Raw genomic sequence first — 16,390 nt, 5'->3', positions numbered from 1 at the left:
GCTCTGTCGTGAAGGAGATAGTCATGTCGCTAAGGAGATAGCTCTGTGTTGCATTAACAGTTTTGAGCAGTGTTGAATGTATCCGGATATTAGTTATGTCCACTTACGAGATACAATTCAATTATCTCATTTTTATATTTATACATCATTTGTATAATACATATTGAATATTTTCTTATATTTATTTTGCTTGTTTTTTTTATTTAGTGCCATTTTAACAAGTACTTCTGGATTCAGCACCAGTACTAACTTGTTCTCCGCAACTAACTATCAAGTCCTCCTACAGACACATTGTAAAATAGTCAGAGGGTTCAAACTCAAAGCCCATGATCAACAGATCTGCACTTTCACCATTGATCTAAGCGAGCGGGCTATATTTTCTTACAATCGGCATGTGCTACTTTTTCTATAAACAAGAGGGTCATGATGACCCTGAATCGCTCACCTGAGTAATATGAGCCACATGTTTCAAATGGAAAACTGATGCTAAAATATGAGAAAGTAGGTCAGTAGGTCATATTCATGGTCACTGAAAGACAGTTTTAAGGTTGGTGTGCATGTCATCCAAATTTCAAGGCTGTATCTTGAAAAAACAAGAAAGTAGGTCAGTAGGTCAAGGTCACAGTCAAGTGATCCCTAATCACTTGGGTCATCAAATAATTATAATTAAACAGTCTAGGAAATATGACCTGATAATTTTTGAAGTATTGTTTTCCTATATAACCCATAATCATAACAAGTGACCCTCAGGGCAGGGCCTCTTTTCACCCCAGGGGCATAATTTGAACAAACTTGTAAGAGATCCACAATTAAAGGCAATGTTACATACCAAATATCAAATGCCTAGGCCTTGAACTTTCAGACAAGAAGATCTTTATTTTTTTTCCTATATAAGTCTATGTTAAACTTGGTACCCCCAAGGCAGGGCCTCTTTTCACCCTAGGGACATAATTTGAACAACTTTGGTAGAGAAACACTAGGAAAGGCAACATACTTAATCAAAAGCCTAGGCCTTGCAGTTTCAGGCATACAAAAAGATTTTAAAAGTTTTTTTTCCTATATAAGTCTATATGTAAAACATGAGACTCCCCGGGGCAGGGCCTCTTTTCACCCCAGGGGCATAATTTGAACAATTTTGGTAGCAGAGTACAAGGCAATGCTACATACAAAATATCGAAGGCCTAGATCATGTGTTTTAGACAAGAAGATTTTTAAAGTTTTTTACTATATGTCTATGTAAAACTTGTGACCCCCAGGGCAGGGCCTCCTTTCACCCCAGGGGCATAATTTGAACAATCTTGATAGAGGACCGTAAGATGATGTCACATGCCAAATATCAAGGCTCTATGTCTTGCGGTTTTGGACAAGAATATGTTTAAAGTTTTTCCTTTCAGTTGCCATGGCAACCAGAGTTCTACATGGAATTAAATTCTTTGAAAAATTTTGAAAGGGGACCATCCAAGGGTCATTCTTGTGAAGTTTGGTGTCATTCTGCCCAGTGGTTTTCAAGAAGATTTTTTTAGAAAATGTTGATGGACGGACGACTGACGACGGACATTGAGCGGTCACAAAAGCTCACCATGAGCCTTTGGCTCAGGTGAACTAAAAAGATAAGTTCAGTTAAAGAAAAATTATGCATGAAATTATCTTATGAAAAGCAAGGGTTGCCTGTAACTTTAGTGGAAGTGGCTCTGATACTTGTTTACACTACCTATTACACTATATTATATTCAGATATGATTGTACAAGGCTTGCAGGGTTTTTTCAGGGGGTTTTGGGAAAAAGGCCCCTGGTCATATTGGGAATTTTTAACGCGGTAAATTGTCAAATTTGGGAAAATATACTGACAAATTAAGTGAGCTTTTATGCAATATATATTAGTTTTAATCTTCAGTTTCAAATTTTACTGGTAGACAGTATCCCTTTGTGAGATTTTTTTTTTCAGGATTGTGTTCCAAAATTGCCTAAAGATGCAGTAACTCTTTATTTGTCATGCTATAATTTTTGTTTAGTTTGTTTTCATCAAAGTTAAATTAAAATTATCCAAAAAGTAGAATGACAAAATGCCTGTATTTTCGAGTGTAAAAACTGGGTCGCGAAAATATGTGAGTCTGACAATTGATTTTAATGGTATAAGAACTACCTGTCAACATGTTTTGGGTACTTTATTCAATTAGTATTTGTGTTTTTATGCATTTTGAGAGGTTTTTGCATGCAAATCATACATTTCTTCAGCAAAATCTTGTAATTATTTTTTGCCGAGGTTGCAGACGTTCATGTTACTAAAAATAGAAACAAGTTGGTTTTTCCAACATTTTGTTTAATTTACTTGGCAAACAAAACTAATTGTGCAAGAATTATTATTGAAAAACAGAAAGTAACTGATTTCAGTTAGAAAATTTTTCATTGGATTGGGAATTTTTTGCTCCAGATTGGGAAAAATAGAGCATATTTGGCATTGGGAATGGGGCCGAATATCGGCCCTGTGAGATAGGGTGAAAAAGCCCTGGCTTGTAAAATCATATCTGAATATAATGATACCATAATTGCTTTTCGTTGACACGACCAGTTTGTTTGTACGTACCGGTAAATAAAATATACCTTGTACAAATATTAGAGTCGCTGTGACTTCATCATTGTACGAGCACGTTCAAATGCACTAATGAATCTAAAATCTGAAAGTTTTAAACAGTCATGCTGATTTACGAGCTAGATAAACTTTATAGGACAACTTGACGTGGAGGCTAATCATAGTGCATTTAGTGTTTTAACAATGTATGCATTTATTTAGCAACCTCAATTAAACATACAATTACTGACATAATTACTGCAGTGATCGAATTCTAAGTTTAAGAACTTTCATTATAATTGAAATTCTAATATTCTCGGCTATTTTCTTTATTATCTTTTTTTTTTTTTGGATTTAACGTCGCACCGACACATGATAGGTCATATGGCGACTTTCCAGCTTTAATGGTGGAGGAAGACCCCAGGTGCCCCTCCATGCATTATTTCATCACGAGCAGGCATCTGGGTAGAACCACCGACCTTCCGTAAGCCAGCTGGATGGCTTCCTCACATGAAGAATTCAACGCCCCGAGTGAGGCTTGAACCCACATCGATGAGGGTCAAGTGATTTGAAGTCAGATACCTTAACCACTCGGCCACAGAGGCCCCTTTATTATCTTTTATCTGAACCAATAATACGCGTTTGTCGAAAGGATCGTGACTTCAGATTTTAAGTAAAATTATCTTTCTGTAGAATTTGAATTTTGTCATGTTATGACGTAAGAGCATTAGCATCTTTAAATTGCGAAATTAGGAGAAAAACTAGAATGTGTCTGTAGGACACAGGGTGTGCCCCCCACTGGTACATTTGTAACAAATAAGGGGCAATAATTCAAATGTTTGCAGTCTCAGTTTGAGGGTATAGCCTCAACAAACATTTTATGAAAAGGATTCATTATTCTAGGCCACATACTTTCTGAGCTATGAGCATCACAAACAAAAAATCCACTATTTTGGCAATTTCAAGGGCCATAACTCTGTAATAAGAGCTAAGATTCTCAAGAAGAATGCCAAGTGTGCAAGGTCACATCACGATAAAGACTCCAGCAAGGTTTCCTGAATTTATATCTAATACTTTTTGAGCTAGGCACATAATTAGGTGAAAAAGTGCACTTTTTTACTATTTCAGGGGCCATAACTTTAAAAAATAGGGGGTGGAGCCAGCCAAAAAATTAGATGTGTGCAAGTTTATATCATGATTAAGACTTATGCAAGTTTTCAACCATTTATATGTAATACTTTTTGAGTTAGGTGCGTCACAAGATGAAAATGTACATTTTTGACTATTTCAGGGGCCATAACTCTAAAAATAGGGGGCGGACCCAATGAAAAATAGGAGGTGCGCAAGTTCATATCATGATTAAGACTCATGCAAGGTTTCATCAATTTATATCAAATACTTTTTGAGCTAGGCATGTCACAAGGTGAAAATGTGCATTTTTGACTATTTCAGGGGCCATAACTCTGAAAATAGGGGGCAGAGTCAAATGAAAAATAGAAGGTGCACAAGTTCATATCATGATTAAGACTCATGCAAGGTTTCATGAATCTATATCAAATACTTTTTGAGCTAGGCGTGTCACAAGGTAAATATGTGCATTTTTTACTATTTCAGGGGCCATAACTCTGAAAATAGCGGGCGGAGCCAGAGGAAAAATAGGAGGTGCGCAAGTTCATATCATGATTAAGACTCACGCAAGGTTTCATGAATCTATTTCAAATACCTTTTGAGCTAGGCATGTCACAAGGTGAAAATGTGATTTTTGACTATTTCAGGGGCCATAACTCTGAAAATAGGGGGCAGAGCCAGATGAAAAATAGGAGGTGCGCAAGTTCATATTATGATTAAGACTCATGCAAGGTTTCATGAATCTATATCAAATACTTTTTGAGCTAGGCGTGTCACAAGGTAAAAATGTGCATTTTTGACTATTTCAGGGGGCCATAACTCTAAAAATAGGGGGCGGAGCCAGACAAAAAATAGGAGGTGTGCAAGTTCATATCATGATAAAGACTCACGCAAGGTTTCATCAATTTATATCAAATACTTTTCGAGCTAGGCGCGTCACGAACTTCGGACGGATGCACGGACAAGACCAAATCTATATACTCCCACCACTCATGGCAGTGGTGGGGGGGGGGGGGGGGGGGGGGGGGCACAAAAACATGTATTGCGAAATCATTTAAATTAACGGCAAAAAGGCAGTTTCATGTGGGCTTTAATTCATAAATCGCCAGCATGGCATTTGTCTCTATTATGTACCGCATGTCAATAAAAGTGACCTTGTGAAAAATCAATATGACAGTGCAACTGATAATTGGTGTTAATTGACACTATGGTTTGGTGAAGTGTGAAAGAGTATGAAATAGTTTGAAGTCGCTTGTCCAACCACTTTTAAACAAACAATGGCAGGTGCGAATAATTATGAATGGACAGATCCAAAACTGTCAATCATTAATGTTTACATAAAACAGACTGTCCAATCAGCACTGCCAAATGTGATTGACCTAGTTTACACAATAGACACGTGCGTTTTGTTTGCGGTACCACTTGTGAGCACTTTACCTTGGTATAAATAGAATAGCAATAAAGGGAGGAGTTATGTGTAGGTTACTAACTGAGTAGGAGGTGTTCATGAATTGAAAACACCCGAGCTCGTGCGAATCGTGTTTCCGCACGACTGCGAGTATTTTTAATTTATGAACACCGATCTATAGGAGGAAGGTAACTGACTTACAAAATGTCATACTGATTTGTTACTTTTTTTTAGCTCACCAGAGCACAAAGTGCTCAAGGTGAGCTATTGTGACTGGTCATTTTCCGGTGTCCGTCGTGCGTCGTCCGTCAACATTTGCCTTGTGAACACTCTAGAGGCCACATTTGTGACCCAATCTTTATGAAACTTGGTCAGAATGTTAGTCTTGATGATCTCTAGGTCAAGTTTGAAACTGGATAATGTGGGTCAAAAACTAGGTCAGTAGGCCAGATCAAAGGATAAGCTTGTGAACAGTCTAGAGGCCATCAATCTAAACTTTATGAATATCCAGTGTAACATGCAGCCCCTACTGCGTACACAAGGTTTTTCTTTCAAATGACCAGGTGACCTAGGTTTTAATCCAAGATGATCCATATTTCAATTTTCCCTAGATTTCATCCAGACAAACATTTTGATCAAAATTCTTGAAGATCCGGTATAAAATACAGTTCCAATTGCAAACACAATTTGTTTCTTTTATTTTTCCTAGTGGCCTAGTTTTTGATCTAAGATAACCCATATTAAAAGCTGACCTAGTTTTCATCAAGGCAACCATTCTGACCAAATTTCATGAAAATCGAAAAACTTCAGCCTCTATCACATATTCAAAGCTTTCCTTTGATTTAACCAGGTGACCTAGTTTTTTTTATTCCAGTTAACCTATATTCAAATTTATCCTAGATTTTATCCAGACAAACATTCTCATCAAATTTCATAATGATAGAGTGTAAAATGCAGTTCCTATTGCATAGATAAGGTATTTCTTTAATTTGCCCTAGTGACCTAGTTTTTGACCCCAGATAATACATTTTCTTACTTGACCTAGATTTAAACAAGACAATCATTTTGACTAAATTTCATGATCAATTGAAAAATAAAGCCTCTATTGCATACACAAGCTAAATGTTGACAGAGAGACTGACAGACTACTGACGACGGACATCGAGCGATCACAATAACTCACCTGAGCAAAAAGGTTAACAGAATGTACAACTATCCAAAATTTACAATTATAGCCTTATGAAAAACCTTTATCAAAACAATACTTTGAAAATTCATACATATGTATATCAAATGGAACAATAACTTTATATTATTTCAAATAAGGCCAACCCAAAGTAAATATTAAAACGTTTAAACTATGAACACAGAGCTCTGTTCATGCAACACAGAGCTATCTCCTTAGCGACATGACGATCTCCTTCACGACAGAGCTATCTCTCACAATAACAAGAGGGTCATGATGACCCTGGATCGCTCACCTGAATAATAAGAGCTACATGTTTCAAATGTCAAACTGATGATAAAATATTCAGAAAGTCAGTAGGTCATATTCATGGTCAATGAAATTCAGTTTTACGATTGGTGTGCAAAACTGTGTATGTCATCAAAATTTTAAGGCTGTATCTTAAAAAACAGGAAAGTAGGTCAGTAGGTCAAGGTCACAGTCAAGTGACATCATATTACTTGGGGTCATCAGGTACAGTCGAAACTCAGTATCTTGAATTTCAAGGGACCGTGCTTTTTATTTCGAGATAACCGAAATTCGAGTTATGAGGAGGGACGTATATGGACAAAATAAGTACACAATACGAAAAGATTTAATAAAAAAAACTGTTTCCTTGGTGCCGGCACTTTACGCATACAGGATTCCGTACAGTTTGTGTTTATCAAAGTTTTCTGTTTTTTGAAGAATAAAAATGATACTAACCTCAAATGTTTTTGAATCAAACTTCCTTTTTTTACCACGTTTCTCTCCCGGATGATTGACATTCAATCTGACATTTTGAACGAATGATGCTTTCCCCCAAGAAGTTAATTTTTATACAGTCTCATCGTGATTACCTCTAATTAATCCTTATTAAAGATCCCAACTGTTCAAACTAATAAATTCATTAGTTTAAATTAAAAGCAATTTTGATAACGTCTCAATAACAAATGACTGCTGATTAAAGAAATCTGCTGTTTACATCAAACAATTATCATTATGGCACGTGCAAACAAGTATGACATCATCTCACCTTGATAATCGCCGCACCTTTGATATGCTGATATCACGGCTTTCTGGTTAGGCAATAAACATGGACATGTGTTAGAAACCAACCACATTTACAATGACATGCGTGAAATTTTATTGCATATTTTTCTCACTTCGACTTACCAAGTTCACAATGCACTTGAATTTTAATGACGGGACTGAAAATCCCTTTCGACACATCCGGAGTCTCGGTAAGTCAAATTTTGACGTAACCGAAGTTGAATTACATATATAAAGAAGGAAATTTGACGGGACTTGAACATTTCTTCGACTTAAGTGGAATTTCGAGGTAAGCGAGTTTGAGATATCGAGTTTCGACTGTAATTATAATTAAACAGTCTTGGAAATAGGATCAGATGATTTTTTAAGTATTTTTTCCTATATAACTCACATAATAGCTAAGTGACCCCAGGGCGGGGCCTCTTTTAACCCCTGGGGCATAATTTGAACAATTTTGGTAGACGACTACTAGACAATGCATCATACCAAATATCAAAAGCCTAGGTCATATGGATTCAGACAAGATTTAAAAAAAAATTTCCTATATAAGTCTATATAAAACTTTGGACCCCCAGGGCAGGGCCTCTTTTCATCCCAGGGGTACAATTTGAACAATTTTGGTTGAGAACCATAAGACAATGCTACAAACCAAATATCAAAGGTCTTAGTGTTGTGGTTTCAGAGAAGAAGATTTTTAAACTTTTTTTCCTATATAAGTCTATGTAAAACTTGGGACCCCTGGGGCAAGGCCATATTTGACCCTTGGGGAATAATTTGAACAACCTTGGTAGAAAACCACTAGATGGTGCTATATACCAAATATCAAAGCCCTAGACTGTATGGTTTTGTACAAGAAGATTTTCAAAGTTTTCCCTATGTAAGTCTATATAAACCATGTGACCCCTGGGGCAAGGCCATATTTGACCCTAGGGGGATAATTTGAATAATTTTGGTAGAGGACCATTAGATGATGCTATATACCAAATATCAAAGCCCTAGACTGTGTGGTTTTGTACAAGAAGATTTTCAAAGTTTTCCCTATAAAAGTCTATATAAACCATGTGACCCCGAGGCGGGACCATATTTGACCCTAGGAGGGATAATTTGAACAATTTTGGTAGAGGACCACTAGATAATGCTACACACCAGATATCAAAGCCCTAGGCCCTCTGGTTTTGGACAAGAAGATTTTTAAAGTTTTTCGAGTTCTGCATGGAATTCAATTCTTTGAACAATTTTGAAAGGGTGCCACCCAAGGATCATTCCTGTGAAGTTTGGTGTAATTCTGCCCAGTGGTTTTCAAGAAGATTTTTTTAGAAAATGTTGACGGACACATGATGCACGACGGACATTGAGCGGTCACAAAAGCTCACCATGAGCCTTTGGCTCAGGTGAGCTAAAAAGTGAATAATTTTACTCCCCAACCATTTTCAGTACATATTTTATTTCCAAATGCATTGTATATTTTACAGCTATCTCATGCCTACTCGGTTTGCTTCTTAATATTAGTTAAAATGTAAATATTTGACAATGAAAGTGCTTTCATGACGAAATGGCCAAATTTACTGCTATATCAGCTTGTTGGTAAACATCACCACGACCACAAATTAAGAATGAATTAGCAATCTTAAAGTTCTCTGTAAAGTTAAACCGTATCTACATCGCCTACCATTCCCCGATTTTTGATATTCGATACACTGCTTGTAAAAATGCAAAAAATTGATGACACTCCCCTTTGTTGAGGTTCTTTTATCGCGACCTGCACTACCTCGGAAGTTGCGACAGAGCAGTTTACCGTATACCTCTTAAAGATGTAGCTCTGTAGTTTACCATGCGTGTAGCTATTATTGATTCAGAGAAGATTTTCAAAGATTTTGTTTTTAATAAAAAAGCCTATAGCAAGTGCATGTCACATACAGAGGCGTGACTATTTTTTACCTTAGGGCAATCATTTGGTCAATTATGGTAGAGAGTTAAACCCTTATATCACATACCAAATATCAAATCTCAAGAGAAAAAGATTTTTGAAGTGTGACAGCTGAAAGCATATTTTTAACCAAAAAGACCCATATGTTCAATGAACCGGAATCTTTTGAACAAATTTGAAAGACGGGTACCAAGAGATCGTTTGTGTAAAGTTTCATCAAAATCCATTCAGTGGTTTTGGAGGAGATGTTGTTTAAAGACATTGTTGATGAAAAGTGACCATGCCCTCTGGCGGCCATATTTTTTAAGAATTGGAATAATTTGAACAACATTGGTAGAGGGTCACATCTGTGCAAAATTATTTTAAAATTGGGCCAGCAATTTCACACAAGAAGATTTTTTAAATTTCCACTATATACATATAGGGAAAAGTGACCACGCAGCCTGGCAGCCATGTTTTTTTGATGAATTGGAATAATTTGAACAATCTTGGTAGAGGGTCACATAAGGACCATTTGTGTAAAATTATTTTAAAATTGGGCTAGCAGTTTCACAAAAGAAGATTTTTAAAGTTTCCACTATATACATATAGTGGAAAATGGCCATGCCCTCTGGCAGCTATATTCTTTGACGAATCAAAATAATTTGAACAATCTTGGTAGAGGGTCACGCAAGTACCATTTGTGTAAAATTATTTTAAAATTGGGCCAGCAGTTTTACACAAGAAGATTTTTTAAATTTCCACTATACATGTATACATATAGGGAAAAGTGCTCCCTGGCGGCCATGTTTTTTGATGAATCAATCCTGGTAGAGGGTGACAGAAGGATCAACTGTGTAAAACATGCTTCCCAACCCTCCCGATTCAATCGGGATTCTCCCGATAAGGAAGCCAAAACCCGATCACCCCTATCAGCATTCAAAAAACCCGATTTGAATATTTTCCAATGTTATGTGTAATGAAAATAGCTTTAGGGCATTGTTATGATGTTATGGTTGTGACAGATTGCCCTTTCAAAACCAGCCAGATTAGCCTATGTCCGCGGGACATGTTCTGTGTATTGTACCGTCGATTACAGCGGCTTTGATCAGCAGGCCAACACGTGGGTGCTTCAACCATGAATGACCCTGATTAAGAACTGACAGGATTTAGCAATCAATTACTGTTTTATGATACTTTAATTGGGAATAATAGAAGAAAATTTGACATTTTAAGCATGTCGGCGGTGAAGCTACATGTTGCCTTTTATGGAAGAGATGATTGAAAATGGTCAATTAAACGATAATTTAATTTAAAATGTTGTGATCATTTTAAATATAGATTGATTATCGCACATTTTCGACGCGCTCATTACACCTTTAGAAATTAAATATTGAATACATGTTTGTCCTTTGCTGATCGCCGACCAACCCATGAAAATTGACCAGACTCAAAATATTTTATATCAAGTTTATCTACAAGAATTATTTTATTCCTTTACCAATTCCATTTATAAAATTAATGAGATAAACTTAAGAATGATACCAAATTCAGTAAAATCAATTTATAATTACGAAGTCATACAATCCAAGCACATGACGTGCCGATGCAGAAGTCATCACCATCTTAAAAATTTGAAATCATAGATTCTACATCCGTATGAATATAACCGATAGCTTAGCAATTAAGGTATAAACACTTATTGAGATTTAAATGAATAAACTAAGAATGCAATGCCACAGTTTTGTGTTCGTAAATAATTTGTCAAAACGTTTTCACAAGGCCGAAATTTAAGTTGAAAGTGCATGGTCGCAAGAGTAAAGTAAGCCGTAATTTCAAGTTATTACTCGCAATGAACCGTAGGCATCTACACTTATGTTTATATGACTGAATACTGTATGACTGGATGGAGAAACAGGTTCATAATCAGTTATTTTTTGTGTATTTAGATCTATCGCAGAAACTTCCGAGCAACGAGGGAAAGATAAAAATAGTGGCAGAGGATCTAATCTAGCAAATTTCACAGCATGTACTTTTTACGTCGCATTCTACGTTCGTTTTTGCATGCCCAAAACACTAAAAACTAGAGACGCTTTTGAGAAAAGCGCATGTCTCCCACAACTGCCGCTATGAAAAATGTCTAGTGTATTTAGATCTATCGCAGAAACTTCCGAGCAACGAGGGAAAGATAAAAATAGTGGCAGACGATCTAATCTAGCAAATTTCACAGCATGTACTTTTTACGTCGCATTCTACGTTCGTTTTCGCATGCCCAAAACACTAAAAACTAGAGACGCTTTTGAGAAAAGCGCATGTCTCCCACAACTGCCGCTATGAAAAATGTCTAGTTTCTCTAGATGGTTTAGACAAGTGGATCCAATTAAATGGTCTGGACGAGTGGATCCAATCAGTAATTCAAGGGCCATAATTCGAAAGTGCCTGGGCAGATTTGGCTAGTTATCGAACTTGGCTGTGGTATTATGGTCAAACACATTTTGTTCAAGATTGGTGAAGATCGGATGAGAAATGTTCGACTTCGAGTGCAGACAAGAGTAAAAAAGCCGATTTTTGGGTAATTCAAGGGCCATAACTCCAAAATGCCTGGACCGATTTGGCTAGTTATTGAACTTAGCCGAGGTCTCATGGTCAAACACATTTTTTCAAGTTTGGTGAAGATTGGATGAGAAATGTTCAACTTAGAGTGCGGACTAGAGTAAAAAGGCTGATTTTTGGGTAATTTTAGGGCCATAACTACAAAATGCCCTGACCGATTTGGCTAGTTATCGAACTTAGCCGAGGTCTCATGGTCTAACACATTTTGTTCAAGTTTGGTGAAGATCAGATGAGAAATGTTTGACTTAGAACCTGGAAAAGAGTAAAAAGGCCAATTTTTGGTAATTCAAGGGCCATAACTCCAATTCGCCTGGACCGATTTGGCTAGTTACCGAACTTTGCTGAGGTCTTATGGTCAAACACATTAATTAAGTTTGGTGAAAATCGGATGAGAAATGTTCGACTTAGAGTGCGGACTAGAGTAAAAAGGCTGATTTGTGCAGACAAGCTTTGTGACAGACAGACAGACACACACACAGACTGAGGTAAATCAATATGTCTCCCACACCACTGTGTGGTGGGAGACATAATAAAACTTTCCATGTCGATTTGTCGTCTTAAATCTTACTGACAACGAAGAACAATTGGTTTAATCAGCGATATAGGTACAAAGTTATTGATTACAAGTAGATTTGACGAACTGCCTATGCTCTTTAAACGTAAATCAATTGTGAAATGATATGTGATGACTGACAAAATAAACTTGCCCATTGATACTAGTTGTTCAGTAAAACTTGTTGCTTATTAGTTATCAGCTGATATTTGTCTCTGAAAATGCAAGCCAACACTTCACAAGGGTAACAGAATAAGAATGTTTGAAAGTATGAATCATCAGTGTCATCTTTGAACGAAAGAAACGAGAGCTCTTTTACAACATAGATTGTATGATAAATGATATACTGTATATCCTGTTATGATTTGATTATTTTGATAAATACAATAAAGATAAAACTGCTGTATTTGGTTATAAATCCTATTTATCTAGTAAACTAAGGTCAAAAACCATCAAAGTAAGGTTAAAAACCATCAATTTCATAGTATGCGCCACAAAAAATTGTGCTGCGAAAAAACTCCCACTTGAGACTCCAAATATCCCACTTAGAAATCATGAAAACCCCTCTTGAGTGTCAAAAAAGGTTGGGAAGCATGGTAAAATTATTTCAAAATCGGACTATTGGTTTAGGAGATGTTGTTTGAAGATTTTTCTATTTTTAGCTCTGGCGGCCCCTATGGGCAACCAAGCGGAACCATTTGAACAACTTTGGAAGAGAACCACTCAAGGAACATTCAAGCCAAGTTTCATCATAAACCATTCAGTGGTTTTGGAAGAGATGTCGTTTAAACAAAATTGTTGATGGATGACGGACACAGCGTGATCACAATACCCCACCATGAGCACTTTGTGCTCAGATGCGCTAAAAAGTCTTTATACCTGCACTCTCTTCTATGATTGTATCCTCTGACTTCTCCAAATTGTCCACCAACCAACTCTGACCAATATCATCCAGACACTCTTTGAATAATTTGTATTTGTTACCAGTGTGTGATATATATCTTGTCATGTATTCAAGTATCATCTCATTTTTTTTGGTGGTTAGTTGTGTTTCCTACAAAAAGAAACAACACAATATTTGACAAGAATGTTAAAGGTAAGAATTTGTTTCAATTCACGTATTTAAAGACCTGCTCCAGTCCTACTTTTTAACCTTAAATTATCACTGAACTAGAATGTGTCTGTAGGTCACAGGGTGTGCCCCCCACTGGTACATTTGTCACAAATATGCGGAAATCATTCAAATGTTTGCAGTCTTAATGGGGTATAGCCTCAAAAAAAAATTATGAAATGGATTCATTACTCTATACCATATACTTTTTGAGCTATGAGCATCACAAACAAAAAATCCACTATTTTGCCTATTTCAAGGGCCATAACTCTGTAATAAATGCTAAAATTCTCAAGAAGAATGCCAAGTGTGCAAGGTCACATTATGATAACAAGAGGACCATGATGGTCCTGAATCGCTCACCTGTTCCCACATGACCCAGTTTTGAGTATGACGTCGTTTTTTCTATTATTTGACATAGTGACCTAGTTTTTGAGCTCATGTGACCCAGTTTTGAACTTGACCTAGATATCATCAAGATAAAAATTCTGACTAATTTTCATGAAGATCCATTGAAAAATATGGCCTCTAGAGAGGTCACAAGGTTTTTCTATTATTTGACCTATTGACCTAGTTTTCGAAGGTACGTGACCCTGTTTTGAATTTGACCTAGATATCATCAAGGTGAACATTCTCACTAATTTTCATGAAGATCTCATGAAAAATATGGCCTCTAGAGAGGTCACAAGGTTTTTCTATTTTTATACCTACTGGCCTAGTTTTTGAACGCACGTGACCCAGTTTCAAAACTGACCTAGATATCATCAAGGTGAACATTCAGACCAATTTTCATGAAGATCCATTGAAAAATATGGCCTCTAGAGAGGTCAAAAGATTTTTCTGATTTTAGACCTACTGACCTAGTTTTTGAACGCAGTTGACCCAGTTTCAAACTTGACCTAGATATCATCAAGATGAACATTCAGACCAACTTTCATACAGATCCCATGAAAAGTATGGCCTCTAGAGAGGTCACAAGGTTTTTTATTATTTGACCTACTGACCTAGTTTTTGATGGCACGTGACCCAGTTTCAAACTTGACCTAGATATCATCAAGGTGAACATTCTGACCAATTTTCATGAAGATCCATTCAAGGGTATGGCCTCTAGAGAGGTCACAAGGTTTTTCTATTTTAAGACCTACTGACCTAGTTTTTGATCGCAGTTGACCCAGTTTCAAACTTGACCTATATATCATCAAGATAAACATTCAGACCAACTTTCATACAGATCCCATGAAAAATATGGCCTCTAGAGAGGTCACAAGGTTTTTTCATTATTTGACCTACTGACCTACTTTTTGATGGCACATGACCCACTTTCAAACTTGACCTAGATATCATCAAGGTGAACATTCTGACCAATTTTTATGAAGATCCATTCACAAGTATGGCCTCTAGAGAGGTCACAAGGTTTTTCTATTTTTAGACCTACTGACCTAGTTTTCGACCGCACGTGACCCAGTTTCGAACCTGACCTAGATATCATCAAGATGAATGTTCTGACTAATTTTTATGAAGATCCATTCACAAGTATGGCCTCTAGAGAGGTCACAAGGTTTTTCTATTTTTAGACCTACTGACCTAGTTTTTGATCACACGTGATCCAGTTTCAAACTTGACCTAGATATCATCAAGATGAACATTCAGACCAACTTTCATACAGATCCCATGAAAAATATGGCCTTTAGAGAGGTCACAAGCAAAAGTTTATGCACGGACGGATGCACGGACGGACGGACGACGGACACTGCGCGATCACAAAAGCTCACACTGTCACTTTGTGACATGTGAGCTAAAAACTCAAGCAAGGTTTTATGAATTTACATTAAATACTTTCTGAGTGAGGCACATAATTAGGTGAAAATGTGCATTTTTTTACTATTTCAGGGGCCATAACTCTGAAAATAGGGGGCGGACCAGATGAAAAATAGGAGGTGCGCAAGTTCATATCATGATAAAGATTCATGCAAGGTTTCATCAATTTATATCAAAAACTTTTTGAGCTAGGCGTGTCAGAAGGTGAAAATATGCACTTCTGACTATTTCAGTGGCCATAACTCTAGAAATAGGGGGTTGATCCAGATGAAAAATAGGAGGTGCGCAAGTTCATATCATGAATAAGACTCATGCAAGGTTTCATGAATCTATATCAAATACTTTTTGAGCTAGGCGTGTCTCAAGGTGAAAATGTGCATTTTTGACTATTTCAGGGGCCATAACTCTAAAAATAGGAGGCGGAGCATGACGAAAAATAGAAGGTGCGCAAGTTCATACCATGATAAAGACTCATGCAAGGTTTCATCAATTTATATCAAATACTTTTTGAGCTAGGCATGTCACAAGGTGAAAATGTGCATTTTTGACTATTTCAGGGGCCATAAGTCTAGAAATAGGGGGCGGACCCAGATGAAAAATAGGAGGTGCGCAAGTTCATACCATGATTAAGACTCAGGCCAGGTTTTATGAACCTATATCAAATACTTTTTGAGCTAGGCGTGTCACAAGGTGAAAATGTGCATTTTTGACTATTTCAGGGGCCATAACTCTAAAATTAGGGGGCGGAGCCAGACGAAAAATAGAAGGTGCACAAGTTCATATCATGATAAAGACTCATGCAAGGTTTCTTTAATTTATATCAAATACTTTTTGAGCTAGGCGTGTCATGAAGTTCGGACCGACGCACGGACACACGGACGGACAAGAGCAAATCTATATGCCCCCACCACTCATGGGGGGGGCACAAAAAGCATGAAAATCCTGACTATGAACAGTGATGCCTGTCAAAATAGTATAAAATTCCGTACAAAGTATTAACAAAACGCAATAACTGTGGCCTTTATTT

The 16,390-nt window shown here is 36.9% G+C and overlaps 1 protein-coding gene across 1 annotated transcript in view; it reads right to left on the bottom strand.

Annotated features, from left to right (window-relative positions):
* Nucleotides 1–16,390, bottom strand: part of LOC123530115 (uncharacterized) — a 379,601-nt gene that overhangs the window by 56,184 nt on the left and 307,027 nt on the right. The window contains exon 29 of the mRNA XM_053517535.1: nucleotides 13,314–13,488. Within this exon, the coding sequence (XP_053373510.1) occupies nucleotides 13,314–13,488 (175 nt within the window). The remainder of the gene's footprint in view (nucleotides 1–13,313; nucleotides 13,489–16,390) is intronic.

The sequence above is a fragment of the Mercenaria mercenaria genome, chromosome 1 (genome assembly GCF_021730395.1).
Source record: "Mercenaria mercenaria strain notata chromosome 1, MADL_Memer_1, whole genome shotgun sequence".
Lineage (NCBI taxonomy): Eukaryota > Metazoa > Mollusca > Bivalvia > Venerida > Veneridae > Mercenaria > Mercenaria mercenaria.
The sequence above is the reverse complement of the archived record's forward strand: the minus strand, read 5'-3'. Positions and strand labels throughout refer to the sequence as shown.